Source organism: Phocoena sinus, chromosome 7 (genome assembly GCF_008692025.1).
Source record: "Phocoena sinus isolate mPhoSin1 chromosome 7, mPhoSin1.pri, whole genome shotgun sequence".
NCBI classification, from domain to species: Eukaryota; Metazoa; Chordata; class Mammalia; order Artiodactyla; family Phocoenidae; genus Phocoena; species Phocoena sinus.
In genome coordinates this window covers 57,597,988-57,615,946 of record NC_045769.1, presented here as the reverse complement: position 1 = coordinate 57,615,946, position 17,959 = coordinate 57,597,988, and the positions used below count along the sequence as shown (strand labels likewise).

The 17,959-nt window shown below is 37.1% G+C and overlaps 1 protein-coding gene across 4 annotated transcripts in view; it reads left to right on the top strand.

Annotated features, from left to right (window-relative positions):
• Positions 1 to 17,959, top strand: part of MTX2 (metaxin 2) — a 66,641-nt gene that overhangs the window by 10,437 nt on the left and 38,245 nt on the right. For 2 of the 4 annotated variants that reach the window (XM_032638147.1, XM_032638145.1), the window contains exons 2-3: positions 12,681 to 12,728; positions 13,774 to 13,820. In XM_032638147.1, the coding sequence (XP_032494038.1) occupies positions 12,681 to 12,728; positions 13,774 to 13,820 (95 nt within the window). Of the gene's footprint in view, positions 1 to 7,164; positions 7,264 to 12,680; positions 12,729 to 13,773; positions 13,821 to 17,959 lie in introns of those variants that run through there. The other 2 variants (XM_032638144.1, XM_032638146.1) reach the window with 2 other exon arrangements.

The following is a 17,959-nucleotide window of genomic DNA, read 5'->3' as shown; positions in this document are numbered from 1 at the left end:
TGTTTATTGGAAATTAATGAAAAATGGTGGATCTTTTTTATAATGGGGTGAAGTCTAAAGATAACCATTTGAGAGGATGACACATAAATCCTTACTAAGAATGGAAGGTTTTCAGTTTAACTTGTATTCATTTTAGCCTGAGTTATTGGCTTGCTGATGCTGTGAATTTGTTTTCTTCACCCTTGTTAACCTCCAGAAGTTTGTCAGTTTTATGAAATTGATCCTTGAATACCATTTTGAAATTGATCTCTAGTGTCACATAGATAGGTTCAGATGGCTCACGTTCAAGCCTCATAACTACTAACTTAATTTTACTTTCCTTATTGATTACATCTAATGGAAAAACTATCATTTAACCACTTTTTGGTTCCAAAGCAAGTGCAGCCTCAGTTCATTAGTCTTAAAAGCTTATTCTGGAACACTATTAAATTGCAACATGTTATTAAAGCATGTTTTAAAACATGGCTTTAAGCCATATCCACAAATACTTAAGTAGAATAAGATGGGTAAAAATCTTCTTGAATGAAATTAATCTACATAGATCCTTACTGCCACATTCTATGAGGCAAATGAATAAAAGGGGTGAAAAGAACTTAATCTTATTTGAAGTGTACTCCATGTCCTGTGGACAGTACTTTTTTTTTTTTTGTGATGGTGGTTGCAGACCATCTGCATCAGATTTACTGGGAGTGTGTGTGGCAAGTTTGGATTCTTGGCCCTCGTTTCTACAGTATCAGAATATCTGAGTTTAGGGTTTGGTGGAAATATGCAATTTTACAGAGTTCCTTAGCGGATTCATATACATTAATGGTTGAGAACCATTGTTGTAGGATAATTGTAATTTCTTTAATTATAATTAATTAATTATTATAATTATTACCTAAGAACGTTTATTTGTGGGCTTTGTAAGAAGTTAGCTAATACAGTTCTGTGTTCATTGAATCTGGAGCCAGACTACCTGGGTTCAAATCCTGGCTCTTGTCACTTATTAGTCACTGTGACTTTGGCAAATTACTTACGGTTGTTCCTTAATTTTCTTATTGTAAAATAGGGATAATAATAGTAGTGTCCACCTCGTAAAGTTGTTGTGAGGTAGTTACTATGTCAGGCATTTAAGTGCACACAATAAATGCAATAAGTCTTTTTATTTCAGTTTTACTGAGGTATATTTATATACCCTTTTAAAGTGTACAATTAATTTTTAAAATATATTTGCAGAGTTGTGATTATTACCACAATCCAGTTGTAGAAGAAACATTTTCATCACCCCCAAAAGAAATTTCTTGCCCGTTTACAGTCATTCCCATTCCCATTCCCATCCCAGCCTGAATCAACCACTAACCTACTTTCTGTTTCTGTAGATTTGCCTATTCTGAACATTTCATATAAATGGAATCATACAATGTGTTTTCTTTAGTGACTGGCTTTTTTCACTGGGAATAATGCTTTTGAAGTTCATCTATGTTGTAACAGGTATTAATGCTTGGCTCTTTTTTTATTGCCAAATAGTATTCTATGGTATGGATATACCACGTTTAGTTTATCGACTCATCAGTTGATGGTCATTTAGGTTGTTTCCACCTTTTGTTTACTGTGAATAACACTGCTGTGAACATTCTTGTACAAATCTTTGTGTGGATGTTTTTCCATTTCTCCTGGGTGAATACCTAGGAGTGGAATTGCTGAGTCATAATGGCAATTCTGTGTTTAACATTTTGAGAAACCTCCAAACATTTTATATTCCCACCAGCAATGTGTGAGAGTTCCAAATGCTGTACATCCTCTAAACATTTGTTATTGTCTGTCTTGTTGATTAAAACCATTCTAGTGGGTGTGAGGTGGTGGCATCTCATTGTGGTTTTGATTTGCATTTCTCTAACGACTCATGATACTATCTTTTCATGTGCTTGTTTGGCCATTCGTTTATCTCCTTTGGAGAAATATCTATTCATATCCTATGCCCATTGAAAGGATTGAGTTATTTGTCATCTTTGTTATTGAGTTGTAAGTTTTTTATATATTCTAGATACTAGCTATAAAGGTCTTAAGGGACTCTTAACTGCTGTCACCATCCCCCCGCCCCGCACCATTATCATCTGCCTCAGTAGCAGTCTAGGTAGTTTTTGACCAGAAAGAGGTAGATTCTCATTATTCTCTAGTTTCATTTGGGCACCAGCTTTGGTTGTAAGAGAGAAGTTCTGCCCTTTACAAGTTTTCCTGAATTTTCAATCTGTTTTGCTTTCCTTCTTCTGCCTCCTGAATGGCAGGATATTAGAACCCATTTGCCTTGGATATTAATTCTAATGTATCATTCATTCATGTGCCCTCACTTTGAATCATTTTAGTCCTTTGTTTGCCACGTTGTTACAAATGAATAGGTGGTTGGAGATATTGATGAGGGATTTGTGGGGTTGATGATTTGTCTGCCATGGGCTCAGTAAATTGGCACTCATTTAGCATTCTGGAGATTGTGCACTGTTTTATGTAATTTTTTTTCTTAGCTCTGTGTAACATGTAGACAGAATTAAGCCTTGTTATGGGTGTATCAGATGATCTTTATTGTTATTTTCAGATAGGCTCCAGTATTCGTCAGAGTTTTAAACTTGAAACATTATAAAGATAACAGATAGGGAGATGGGCCATATGGTACCACTAAAGTCTAAGTGCCTTAAAGGCAGTTACTTGATTTTCTTTATAATTTTATCCCTAGTGCTTAGAATGGTACCTGGCACATTATATTCAGGGTGTGTGTGTGTATGTGTGTGTGTGTGTGTGTTCTGTGAATATTTATTGAACGACTGATAAAACGGATTTGTAGAATGTGGCTTAATTTACTTTCTAAAATGAGAGCTATGTACAGTTTACTACACGTACTTATATGCAACAAGCAATAAAGAATATGCAGTGGATTCTGATGTCAATCAACAAGTTTTTAAGGACTGGTGATAACTTGTAGCCAAGGGAATGGTTCTAGTGTGAATCTTCTTCCAAAGTTTGGCAATCCCTTTGTATTTTTGTCTTACACTTCTCTAGTCTGTCTTAGAATGTCTGCTCCTTGCTTCAGGACCCTTATTTCAATCTGAGGTGTTCTTTTTTTTTTTTTTTTTTTTTGCGGTACGCGGGCCTCTCACTGTTGCGGCCTCCCCCATTCTGGACGCGCAGGCTCAGCGGCCATGGCTCACGGGCCCAGCTGCTCCGCGGCATGTGGGATCTTTCTGGACCAGGGCACGAACCCATGTCCCCTGCATTGGCAGGCAGATTCCTAACCACTGCACCACCAGGGAAGCCCTAAGGTATACTTTAATCTTTCTGTCTGCACTTCCTTGCAGTATATATTTTAAGTGGCTCCTGTGATCTGAATGTTTGTGTCCCCTCCAAATTTATGCATTGAAACCCTAATCCCAAGGTGATGGTATTAGAAGGTGGGGACCGTTGGGAGGTGATTGGGTAATGAGGGCAGAACCCTCATGATTGGAATTAGTGCCAAGAGATCCCAGAGAGCTCCCTAGCCCCTTCCACCATGTGAGGACCCAGCAAGAAGTCGCAGTCAGTGACCTGGAAGAGGTCTTCTACCAGAACCCAACCATGCTGGCACCCTGATGTTGGACTTTGAGCTTCCAGAACTGTGAGAAACAAATTTCTGTTGTTTATAAGCCACCCAATCTGTGGTATTTTGTTATAGTAGCCCAAGTGGACTAAGACAGAGAGTAGCCTTACCACTGTGTTACAAAATACTACCTGTCAGTATTTTAAATATTGGAACTATTTTAAGTTTATGGAAATGACAAGCATGGCACTGCACCTCTCCATTCTCTAACATGAGCCACTTTCTTTAAAATTTTTAAAAATTGAAGTATAGTTGATGTACAATATTGTATAAGTTATGAGTGTACAATATAGTGATTCACAATTTTTAAAGGTTATATTCCATTTATAGTTATTATGAAATATTGGGTATATTCCCTGGGTTGTACGATACATGAGCCACTTTCTGACATGAGCATTGGTCTCCAACTGTTGAGGTGATGGGAGAATGTTGTTTTTTTTTTAAAATAAATTTATTTATTTATTTTTGGCTGAGTTGGGTCTTCGTTGCTGTGCGCGATCTTTCTCTAGTTGCAGCCAGTGGGGGCTACTCTTCGATGCGTTGCTTGGGCTTTTCACTGCGTTGACTTCTCTTTGTTGCAGAGCACGGACTTTAGGTGCGTGGGCTTCAGTAGTTGTGTCATGTGGGCTCAGTTGTTGTGGCTCGCGGGCTCTAGAGCGCAGGCTCAGTAGTTGTGGAGCACGGGCTTAGTTGCTCCGCGGCATGTGGGATCTTCCCGGACCAGGGCTCGAACCCATGTTCCCTGCATTGGCAGGTGGATTCTTAATCACTGCACCACCAGGGAAGTCTGAGAATGATTTTAAACTCTTATTGTGTGAAGAGTCATGTCCTGCTTACACATCTTTGAATTGTACTATAGTTTGCAGGCTGAATTGTTGAATCTAATATATAGCTCTTAAAATTCTAGCTTTGATAAAGTCACATGTCATCATATTTTAACTCTGAACATCTTAAAAATCTACTTTAAATGAAGGCTTCATATCATAACTGCCTAAAACTTGACAGGTGTTGAACTTAGTGTCTATGTTGATATCACTGAGATCATCAGTATAGTATTAATGTCAAACAGTAAATTTATTTCCTTCCTTTCTCTGTGTGTCTTGCAGTAACTTGTCCATGTTTAAGAGCTGTCAAATGTTCTTTGAGCATTTTGCTATATTAGTCGTATTTGCATTTACATCTTTGGCAGAACGACATCCAAATTTGGAGATAGGTTGCATGCGTTTCTTATTCCTTTAGACTGTCTAAATAGTCTTTGGAAGCGGAAGAGATGACATCTGTGAGCTTTTGGAATCTAGTTGCCTAAGGATAAACTGGGTTTGACTTCATTAGTGCACAAATGATAGTTTTGTGTACAGTTATTATAGCATTAATCTACTTGATGGATTGGAAATATGACAGTACTGAAGCAGCATGTAATATTAGTGCCTGTTATCCTACAAATTATGTCTTCACCTACATTCATATGCCAGAGGAGTCATGTTGTACATTAAGAATGAAGAATTAAAAAAAAAAAACCCCGACAACAGAGGGCATCTCTTTTTATGGCCCTTCTCTTGTCCTTTTAGATTAGATCATCAAGAGATGGACTTTAGAATTAGACTTGTTTATTAGGTCATAGCACTTTCATACCGTGAAATACCCTGAATTGAATGGAATAGATAGATCATTTGCCACCAGAATGACTTATCACCCAACTTGATACTATAGAGAATACTGCAGGTAAAATGGAGTCTTTAAGAAACCTAGGTATATACATATGTGAATTTGTTGGCCAGTAGTCATTTCTCTAAAAATTGTAATGGATTTGTAGTAAAGAATATTGATGTTTTTGTTATATTGGTTGATAAAGCTTAAAAATAATAGGTACCTGGGGCTTCCCTGGTGGCGCAGTGGTTGAGAGTCCGCCTGTTGATGCAGGGGACACGGGTTCGTGCCCCGGTCCGGGAAGATACCACATGCCACGGAGCGGCTGGGCCCGTGGGCCATGGCCGCTGAGCCTGTGCGTCCGGAGCCTGTGCTCCACAACAGGAGAGGCCGCAACAGTGAGAGGCCCGCGTACCACACAAAAGAAAAATAATAGGTACCTTATAATTAAATGAGAATCAAGTATGTATTTCTGGGGGCTATGGGTTTTGCTTTATCATGTGTGTATTTCTAGCACAAATTCATTTATTTATGTATTGTTTATTTTATTTTATTTATTTATTTATTTTTTGCGGTACGCGGGCCTCTCACCTCTGTGAGAGGCTCTCCCGCTGCGGAGCAACAGGCTCCGGACGTGCAGGCTCAGTGGCCATGGCCCACGGGCCCAGCCGCTCCGCGGCATGTGGGACCCTCCCGGACCGGGGCACGAACCCGTGTCCCCTGCATCGGCAGGTAGACTCTCAACCACTGCGCCACCAGGGAAGCCCTGTATTGTTTATTTTATATTAGGGCTTTCAAAAGTCCAAAAGTATGTGTTCTCTCTCTTTCTAAGCTTTTTTCTCTTCCAATATAAATACTTGTGGGAGGTAGAAAATATCTTTGAAAAATTTAAAAACATTCCTTTGCATAAAAAAAGCTATCACTAAAGGCTGAGACTTTAAGAGGAATCACCTTTGCTCCTGGCAAAAGAGACACTAGTGTAAAATACTCAGGGCAGTTTTACCTGGGCAAAATTGGAAAGAAAGTAAAGGATAAAGGGGTTAAAAGACCTTTAATAATGTTATTTGGATAGAAAGTTATGTGGTGTTCTGATATTTGCTTTATTTCTAGATGTTTTTTATTTATACCTGTAAAATAGGAATATATTTCTTCTTTATAAAAATGATAAACACTTTCATGGACCTTTTGCTAGGGAATAAGAAGTCATTCTAATTTTCAAGAATGAATGTAGGTCACTAAGAGTATCTTGGAGTAAGTTATTGCTTTGGTATGAAAATGATATAGTAGTTTCTGATTGTGAAAGAATTAATTTCTGAAAGGTGGGTAGTTTTACTTTGGAACTCTTATGATAAAGATTAGTTTTAAATGATACTTAGACCAAAAAAATTTAAATATTGCTTAATTTGAATTTCATATTTTGGCATGTATTGTACATATTATTATAAATGCCATATTCAAGTTTGGAGCAATTGAGAAGCCTGGTCTTTAATAAATAATCTCAGGACCATAGGAATTTTCACATTCTAGGAACTTACTGCCTAGAAATGGAGATAAGATATTGACATAATAATAGAATAGAGAAGAAAGCAATATATGATATAAGACAAGTACAAACTGCTATGAGCAGTATAGATAAAGGAGAAATTAGATTTGTTTAGTTACAAAAGCCTTCTTGATAGAGGTAGCATTTTAAGCTTGGTCTTGAAAAAGGTGTAGGATTTGGGTATGTGGTGGGGAAGGAATATTCTGGACAGAGGGGAACAATTTGAGCAAAGTCACTAAGGTGAGGAAGTATGAAGTATATGGGGGAAATTTTAAGTACTCTGGTAGGATACAAGGGTACTATTATTAGGTAGATGGGTAGGCAGGTATTCCCCCACCCCCATTAATTTGTGTGTGTTTTTTCCAAGCTTTTTTCGTGGTCAAAAAAGGTGATTTCACTAGAATAGAGGAGGACTCTTCTTTGTTCAAGGGTACGTGAATGGCTGGGTTCCCTGTTGAAACTTCAAGTAAGTAGTTATTTAATTAGAACAATGTTTTCCAAGGTGGGGCGAGGTATATATACACCCTGTTTTATGCAGGACAATCCTTTGAAGTACAGGAAGAAAATATTGGAACTTAGGTTTCAATTTATTTTTAACTGTTTTTTAGTTTATGTTTTATAATGTGCATGATTTATTAGCTTAGGAATACCAGCCATATGATTTCCAAATCTATTTGGGTCTGCATACTCAAGTATTTCTTTTCTTTTTTTTTTTAGGCTGCGTTGGGTCTTCCTTGCTGCGCGCGGGCCCTCTCTAGCGCAGCGAGCCGGTGCTACCCGTCGTGGTGGTGGGCGGGCTTCTCGTTGGGTGGCCTCTCCCGTTGTCAAGCACGGGCTCCAGCAGCCGCAGCACGCAGGCTCAGTAGTTGTGGCTTGCGGGCTCCAGAGTGGAGGCTCAGCAGCTGTGGCACACGGGCCCAGCTGCTCTGCAGCATGTGGGATCTGCCCCGACCAGGGCTTGAACCCGTGTCCCCTGCATCGGCAGGCGGATTCCCAAACACTGCGCCATCGGAGAAGCCCCCTCAAGTATTTTATTGATGGGGACATGAGATTTTAAAAAGTGATATGTTAGAGTTAAAGAATATGGAAAGGGGAATAGTGAGATGACTTGTCAGATGGTTGAGGGCCTTGTGTTGGTCTTAGGAGCATTTCAACAGTAATATCCAGTGAAAATTGTATATTTGGTATAAAACATAGAAACAGATTTCCAGTTTTAGGGTCAGTGCATAGGTAAGTTTACAGGATTAGATTCTGCCAACTATTTCAGGCAGCTGTTTAATATTTTTATAGTTGTGCTATTGGTTGTAGTATTGGAGTTCTCTGGGTAAAAGTTTCCCTTTTTTTGGCCAGGTTGTGTAGTTTTCTTATTTTCCCTGATTCATTCTTAGCCTAAACAGTACAGAATCATAATAATGATAGTAGTAATAGTAAACACAAACATTTATTCAACCAGCATTTACTGATTGCTTGTTTGGTGCTAGGTTCTAGGAATTAAGTGGTAAGCAAAAATCAGACATGAACACTGGATTCATGTGCTTATTTTCTAGTGGGGGAGGTAAACAAGTAGTCCTCAAATCCCTGTAAAAATGTTGACTGTGATAAGTGGTTCAAAGAAGTGTGCATCTTATTCAAGCTTGAAACAGGGTTTGAACTATTCCGGAGGTCACTGAAGTCTTCCCTGAGGACAGGACCAGCTACATAATTTGTAGGGCCCAGTGCAAAATCAAAATATGAGGTCCCTGTTTAAAAGAACAGGGGCCTCAAGACTGGCACAGCAGAACATAAAAGCACCCGTGGAGCTCTTCTAAGTACGGGCTCTGTGCAGCTGTTCAGGTTGTAAGTCCATGAAGCTGGCCCAACCTGAGGAAGTGATGTTTTTGCTAACATGTAAGGACACAAAAGGAGGGGAAGATAGCTCCAGGGTAGAGGAAACAGCTTAAATGAATCTCTGGGGCAGGAAGGAACGTGATGCATTCAGAAACTGGGTGAAGGCCATTGTGGCTGGTGTATAGAGTGGGTGGAGAGGAATGATGAGGCCAGAGAGGGAGAGAGGGTGATGTGTAAGGCCAAGTCGATCTTTATTCCAAGAGCCACACAAACTACTGATGCGTATGAAGCATAAAAATTACTTGTGATATGCAAATAATACCAGTAATTGGCACCTTGACGGTGTTGGACAACATTGTTTCTCGATCCTCATTTTCTATCAGTCTCCTTTTCAGAAACATTTATCCTCACCTTCTATATTTATTCTAAGCCTGGCCCTTCCCTAAGGCAGGTTTAAAAAGGCTCTTCACATCAGGGAGAGATTTTGGTGGTAGAAATTGAAAATAGGATAGGTGAGTCATGAAATTTTATTCACTATTGAATTAGTCTGTGGTCTAAAATATTTTAGGTTGGCTAAAGTAAAACTAGTAAGAGATGAAAATGTTTTATTATTTATTTTTAAAGATTTTTCTTTTTAAATAAGGCAGATTTTTAAGGTCTGTTGTCAGTACTATTATTTTGAATTCTTAATCTCCCTCTCTTTTACACATGATCAGGGACAAGGGTGGATATTAACTTCCCTAACCTTGGGAAAGAGGAGTGGGGAAGAAATTGTATTTTTGGACTTTGTCTTTCACATAACAGGCATTCTCAATGAAAAGGTTTTAATTAATATTACCCAAACCAAGAAATAGGCTTTGTACTTTGTTATGTGTGGATAATGTTCATGATTCATGGACTTACTTATGAAAGCTCATTTCCTAGAAAGAAACCTACATGGTTGATTTGTAGATCCATTGCCATGCCACACAACTTAGTATTTTCACTATTGTCTCTCTGTTGAATAACACACCAGCCATTTCTTCTCCCATGTCATTCATTCCCTGATCATTCCCTGCATACTTTGCTATTTCTTGCCTCCTGGACTATGGATATACTGGAATTCCAAGCTGCTAAAATAGCATGGTTATATAGGTTTATATCAGCCTACTTGCCTTCTCTTTCTAAATGATAGGTTCTGTTTGTGAAGATAAAATCAAATGTTTTGGCAGAGTTACTTTCTGAGAATTTACTTTCAATAATAATTCCTGAGGTGGAACATAGTTTGTATATTGGAGCAAGGAAAATATACTCCGTCATCCCCATTTCCAGCTTTAGGTTCTTAATAACAGAGCTTTTAGTATTTGTAGATAACTCCTTTGTTCTTATTTGCAGTCGGGTAATATGTTGCAAGATTTCTGTTACATTTACATATGTCGGTTGTATTACATCAGGAGAAAGTGGGTGATGATAAATGAACTTTTAACTGGAATTACTGAACACAGAAGTTCCTATTCATATGAGAACTCTGATACTGCAGAGTAGTGATGTAGCTTCTGATTTATCAAAGAACACTTAAATTATATTCAGCATATATTTAATGCTAAATGTATGTTTTTCCATTGTTTTGAAAATTTGTAATTCTTGTCTAATATGTACACAAAATAGCTAACCAAAAGTTAAAATTACCAGAATATTTAATTAGAGCACCCTGTTACTTTAACATAGTTGATAATTAAGTTCAGTAAAACTTTGATTAGCCAGAATGTTTAGGAGATTGACTGGTAGGTTTCTTTCCATGCACAATTAATGATCACCATCTGTACGCAAAACATGGCACAGTGTGGCATACACAGATGCATATGACACATTTTTGCCCTCAAGGAACTTAATTTCAATGTCTTTGGAACTTTTGTAAATTTTATTCCTCTGCCTTATTGCTTTCTTTAATAAGATTAATATAATGCATATAATTGAGTCTTTGATGATGTAGACTCTTATAATGAACCTCATTGTATTGTTTCTTATATAGATGTAAACAGTGTAGGTGTGCTGATCATACAGTTTATCCTAAAAGGTTATTTTTTAGTAAATTGCTGATGTCAGCTTGTTTTTGTTTCCCTGACTTTTATTTTTAAAACTGTTACACAGGTTAATTGGGTTCTTATTGAAATTTTACTTTGTTAAAAAGTTTACAGTAACATATAGTAATATTTAGTTGCACTGCCTTTTTGGTATGTGAGTTGAAATTCAGTAGCCTTTACGTATATGTATACAGACAGTCCCTAACTTAAAACGGTTTGACTTACGATTTTTCGACTTTACGATAGAGCAAAAGCAATACGCATTCAGTAGAAACTGTATTTCAAGTTGTGAATTTTGATCTTTGCTTGGGCTAGCGATATGTAACTAGATACTCTTGATGCTGGGCAGCAGCAGGGAGTCACAGCTCCCAGTCAGCCACGAAATCACAAAATCAAAAGGGTGAACAACTGATACGCTTACCACCATTCTGTACCCATAAAACCATCCTGTTTTTCACTTTCAGTACAGTATTCCATAAATTACATGAGATATTCAACACTTTATTATAAAACAGGCTTTGTGTTAGATGATTTTGCCCAACTGTAAGCTAATGTAAGTGTTTTGAGCACGTTTAATGTGGGCTAGGCTGGGCTGTGATGTTTGGTAGGTGAGGTATATTAAATGCACTTTCAACTTACAGTGGGTTTATCGGGATGTAAACCCATGGTAGGTCAAGGGAGGTCTGTAGTACTGTGGATAACAGTGTGCAAAACTGTGTATGGTCCATTATTTGCTTGGTGACTTCATGTATTATCCCTAAGTATGAGTTTAATTTTGTGTAGCCCAGACCAAACCAAAATTTATAATTTACAGTAATACAATGTTTTTCTTTTCATTCTAAAGTGGAAGTAAAAGGAAATTAAGGTGTCCACCCCTCCCCGCCACTCCTAAGACTGTTTTAGTGCACCTGAAATGATCAGTCTTAAGAAAAAAATGCTTCATGTGTATAAATTTCTTTTTTAAAAAACCAGCTGGAAGTATATATTAAAAAATAATTTGTTACTGTGTCACAGAGACAGTATTAATTTAAACACAGTAAGAAAAATACCAATTATTATCAGATTTCATATTTGACTTTCTTGCTGACAGCATATATAGTTAGAATGTTAGAATTGGTGATTCTGATGTTTTATGGCTTTTGTAAAGAAGAATTCAACAAATGATATACTGTATATTCTGTCAGTGGAGGCATTGCTTCTTAAGTGCAGTTGATTAGACAAATTCAATCCTAGTGCTTTTTCCAAGCACTGGTAGGTTGCTAATATTCTCTTTGTAGTTGGAGTCTTCTCTGGATGAGAGATTGAGTCAAGGTCAAGCCTGGCTTCAGGCCTAAAATTAGCTTTAGTAGCTCTGTTTCACATTGTAGGTACTTAACTGCTTCATCATGTTACTTCCCTTTGTTTTTGTGAGATGGTATTGGTGAAGTCAAGGCAATGAAATGTAGAGAACAACAGGATTCCTCTGTCTGTTTAAATACTACCAGCTTATGAGGAAAGATGCACAGCCTGATACAGATGTATTTGATTCTTTCATACAGTGTTGTCTTTTGAAAATTTACTTTGTTAAAAGTTTACAGTAAAATATTATAAATATTGCTTCACTACTTTTCTTTTTGATAGTGAACTGAAATTCAGTATCTTTTTATATGCATGAGTAACATTTTGGATATGTCTGTGTTTGAAGGAGGCTAAAGGAATAGTAGCATTTAGGCTGTTTTATTTTTAAAATTTTCCCTTTTGATTGGGCAAGATGTCTTCCACCTCCTCCCCATAAAAAATGAAACTGCCACCAAACATTCACTTAAAAGAAATTATCTAACCTGCTTATATAGGTTCCCATAGAATCTAAAGTAGTGTGACTAGTTGCCATATTTAAGGTATCCTTGGCAATTAACTTTAAATGCTCTAGGCAAATGTATGTGATTATTAATTTGGTTGGTTATTGATATGTTTTTACCCTATGTGCCTAATTATCACTGCTGTGTTTCCACAGCTGCAGAACCTTGGCCTGAAAATGCTACATTATATCAGCAGCTGAAAGGTAGGTACTTGTTCTCAGTTAAAAATGGCTTTGTGTCAAAATATATTTATTACCAAAAACACCCTTCAATAATATAATCCTTCGCAAAGAGAACATAAAATATAAAGGGATTCCCTTGTATAATTTGTCTAGGAGATTTTACCTAAATTTATATCTGCCAGTGTAAACCAAAGTATTCATGGCCTGTAAGGTCCTTAGTTTATTATTGACTCATTATATTGGCTGCTGTAGGCAGTGTAAAATGATGTGGTTGCAGGAGCAGTTGGCAGATTTACTGTGCCAATAGCTGACACAGCAGATTTTTGAAGTCCTGTGGTAAAGTGGGCTCTCAGTAAAAAGGAACTGTTAAAATGTATAGGCTAGGATGGTTCAGGCTCCCTTTAGCAGCTCTTCATATATCATCAGGTCACATTATGGACCCCATTTGGGGCTCAGCAGCCTGCTACAGTTGTCAGAAGACTGCAAAGTAATGAAGACTAATAGGCAGCAGCCCTAGTCTTCTAAGCATGGAATTTTTATTGCAGCAAACTTGTCATCTTTCTTTTGTGTGACAGATCTAGACACATTGTGTAATATTAACTGTAAGCTGGTTTTATATGATTTTGAATGCTTTTACTTTTAACTAGAGAGGTTTGAGTAGAGATACTATTTTACTTAGTTTTAATGAAAAGAAGAGGAGTTTCTTGAAAACTTGGAAAACGAATTTGTTTTTAAGTGAGCGATTTTCATTGTATATTGTTGATAAAATACAGTAAGTGATCAATTAGTTTTAGAGGAAATTGTTGATAAAATACAATAAGTGATCAGATAGTTTCAGAGTAAATAGTTTTGTTTCATTGTTATTTACATACTATGATAATTTAATCAAAATTATAATCACACATTGATATAGACATATAGACACAACAGCATTGATATAGAACTTCATGATTACATTTTCTTTTTAGAAATAGGAATAGTTTTTAAAAATAAAAACACTTATAAATGTATTTTACTTGTTTGGCAGTTATGCTTTTGACTCAGACCTTTCATTGTATTTCCACAGGGGAGCAAATTTTGCTTTCTGACAATGCAGCTTCTCTTGCTGTGCAGGTAAGTATGTAAATAATGTAATTTTTAAAATTTTGAGTTGTAAATTTTTTTTCCTCTCCAGTCTGATACTGTATGTTTAGAATTTTTTGATTTATCATTATCAATATAACATCTCTTTGTGAAGTATAATTTTATTATGTAATATTATTCAGGTAATTGTTGCCAGTATGTAAAATGAACATAAAAATCTTCATTATTCATTCCTTTTATAAACATCACTTATGTTGTGGGTGCATTTTCTTTATTTGCTGTTTTGCTTTTGGCTAGATATGATGGTATTGATTAGTTGGGGTGATATGTTCATTTATAGGCACAAAACTATTTTCTAACTTATTTGTAAAGTTTTACTCACTACATATTTTTAAGCATCATTCTCTCATTCTAGCCTTAATCCATTTGGTAATCATGAAGCAAACATATTCTTCTCCAGCCATTCCTTATATATTTATCGATTACATTAGTGTCTGTTATCCCCAGACCACTTACTGAATATAATAACTCTTCAAGTTGTATATCACAGTTGTGTAATCCAAAAGATTAGTGGCCCTGTAAACTTTAAACTGCACTGTAGGAAGAATAGGATACTTGGGAATTGTGTTCCTTAAAAAAAAAGAGAAATGTTTATGTAGATTATGGAATTATAATTATTGAAACATTTTACATATTTAGTTGCTGTTTGGTTAGCTCACATAGTTTGAATCACAAAGAGGATTTTATTGTGTAGCACTTAAAAGAGAAATCTAAGACGTGACATTTGTTGGAGATGAGACTGTGAGCTTCTTGAGGACAGAAAGAAAAGGAAGAAGAGGGACTGCTTTTGCTGCGTTCTAGGCATGATGCTAGGCACTTGGTCATCTTGTTTTTTTTAAATTCAACTTGATAATCATCTGGGCTTAATAACTGTCTGATACATAGTTTGTCATTCAGTACATTTTAATTTTGTTTAAGGCAGGGAAAGAAGGAAAAGACAAAGAAATGTGTTTGGACAATAATTTATTTGTATGAGTATGAGCTTTTTAAAGTTTCTTTCTTTTAGAAGATTTATATATTTTTACCAAGAATATAAATTTTGTTTATTTTATTTACTTACCTTTATTTTATCTTTAGGCACTACTAGTACTATAACTAGTGTATTTTCTTTCTTACGGTAATCTTTGAGAGGCAGAACTTCTTAGTTGGTTATATTTAATAAATATGGACTTTATACTGCCTTTTTGGCAGGGGGGATAAGGAAGTTGAAATTTAAGTTTAGTTTTCAAATACTAATGACACAGTGCCTAGCTTATAAAATGTACTCAATAAATATTTGTTGAATGAAGGGTTTATATAAGTGTGGTAGAAGCTATCTTGCTTGATAACTGATAGCACAAGTAAATTATTTGCTGTGTGTGAAATAGTGTCTTCAATCTTTATACTTTTGAAAAGATAGCTTCAGGGCACAGTGAATATATATTTTTTTAACATCTTTATTGGAGTATAATTGCTTTACAGTGGTGTGTTAGTTTCTGCTTTATAACAAAGTGAATCAGCTATACATATACATATATCCCCATATCTCTTCCCTCTTGTGTCTCCCTCTCTCCCACCCTCCCTATTTCACCCCTCTAGGTGGTCACAAAGCACCGAGCTGATCTCCCTGTGCTATGCGGCTGTTTCCCACCAGCTATCGATTTTACATTTGGTAGTGTATATATGTCCATGCCCCTCTCTCACTTTGTCCCAGCTTACCTTTCCCCCTCCCTGTGTCCTCAAGTCCATTCTCTAGTACGTCTGCATCTTTATTCCCGTCCTGCTTCTAGGTTCTTCATGACCATTTTTTTTTTTTTTTAGATTCCGTATATATGTGTTAGCATACTGTATTTGTTTTTCTCTTTCTGACTTACTTCACTCTGTATGACAGACTCTAGGTCCATCCACCTCATTACAAATAACTCAATTTTGTTTCTTTTTATGGCTGAGTAATATTCCATTGTATATATGTGCCACATCTTCTTTATCCATTTGTCTGTCGATGGACACTTAGGTTGCTTCCATGTCCTGGCTATTGTAAATAGAGCTGCAATGAACATTGTGGTACATGACTCTTTTTGAATTACGGTTTTCTCAGAGTATATGCCCAGTAGTGGGATTGCTGGGTCGTATGGTAATTCCATTTTTAGTTTTTTAAGGAACCTCCATCCTGTTCTCCATAGTGGCTGTATCAATTTACATTCCCACCAACAGTGCAGGAGGGTTCCCTTTTCTCCACACCCTCTCCAGCATTTATGGTTTGTGGATTTTTTGATGATGGCCATTCTGACTGGTGTGAGGTGATACCTCATTGTAGTATTGATTTGCATTTTTCTAATGATTAGTGATGTTGAGCATCCTTTCATGTGTTTGTTGGCAATCTGTATATCTTCTTTGGAGAAATGTCTGTTTAGGTCTTCTGCCCATTTTTGGATTGGATTGTTTGTTTTTTTGATATTGAGCTGCATGAGCTGCTTGTAAATTTTGGAGATGAATCCTTTGTCAGTTGCTTCATTTGCAAATATTTTCTCCCATTCTGAGGGTTGTCTTTTCGTCTTGTTTATGGTTTCCTTTGCTGCACAAAAGCTTTTGAGTTTCATTAGGTCCCATTTGTTTATTTTTGTTTTTATTTCCATTTCTTTAGGAAGTGGGTCAAAAAGGATCTTGCTGTGATTTATGTCATAGAGTGTTCTGCCTATGTTTTCCTCTAAGTTTTATAGTGTCTGGCCTTACATTGAGGTCTTTAATCCATTTTGAGTTTATTTTTGTGTATGGCGTTAGGGAGTGTTCTAATTTCATTCTTTTACATATAGCTGTCCAGTTTTCTCAGCACCACTTATTGAAGGGGCTGTCTTTTCTCCATTGTATATTCTTGCCTCCTTTATCAAAACTCAGGTGACCATATGAGGGCACAGTGAATATTTTAGCTCAAGCACTAATTCTTAACCCTTTTTAAAAAAAAATATTTATTTATTTATTTTTGGCTGTGTTGAGTCTTCGTTTCTGTGCGAGGGCTTTCTCTAGTTGCAGCAAGTGGGGGCCACTCTTCATCACGGTGCATAGGCCTCTCACTATTGCGGCCTCTCTTGTTGCGGAGCGCAGGCTCCAGACGTGCGGGCTCAGTAGTTGTGGCTCACGGGCCAAGTTGCTCCGCGGCATGTGGGATCTTCCCAGACCAGGGCTCGAACCCGTGTCCCCTGCATTAGCAGGCAGATTCTCAACCACTGCGCCACCAGGGAAGCCCCCTCTTAACCCTTTTTTAGTTGCCGTTTTTGAGATAACTCTTTCAGGATCTCATGAAAGCTACTATGGAATGTTTCTCTAGGAAACATTCCAGTGCGTATAGAAGTATAAACATACCCAGGCAATTCTGCATGTGGTTTCAGGAGGCTTACTGATATCCCTGCTGAAGGTATCTGGGGGTCCCTTGTTAAGAGCCTCTAAAACTAAAGAATAGTAGTTTAGGAAGTACTGAAGTAATTTTCACCAATTGGAAGGTTATTTTGGGTAGGAATAGACCAGTAGTTCTTAACTGAGGGAGGATTACTACCCCACAGAGGACATTTGACAGTGTTTAGACATTTATTTTTTTTTAACATCTTTATTGGAGTATAATTGCTTTACATACTTGTGTTAGTTTCTGCTGTATAACAAAGTGAATCAGCTATATGCATACATATATCCCCATATCCCCTCCCTCTTGCATCTCCCTCCCACCCTCCCTATCCCACCCCTCTAGGTGGTCACAAAGCACCGAGCTGATCTCCCTGTGCTATGCAGCTGCTTCCCACTAGCCATCCATTTTACATTTGGTACTGTATATGTCAGTGTTACTCTCTCACTTCATCCCAGTTTACCCTTCCCCGTCCCTGTGTCCTCAAGTCCATTCTCTACATCTGCATCTTTATTCCTGTCCTGCCCCTAGTTTCATGAGAACCATGCTTTTTTTTTCTTTTTTTAGATTCCATATATATGTGTTAGCATACAGTATTTGTTTTTCTCTTTCTGACTTACTTCACCCTGTATGACAGATTCTAGGTCCTTCCGCCTCATTACAAATAACTCAATTTCGTTTCTTTTTATGGCCAAGTAATATTCCATTGTATATACGTGCCACATCTTCTTTTTTT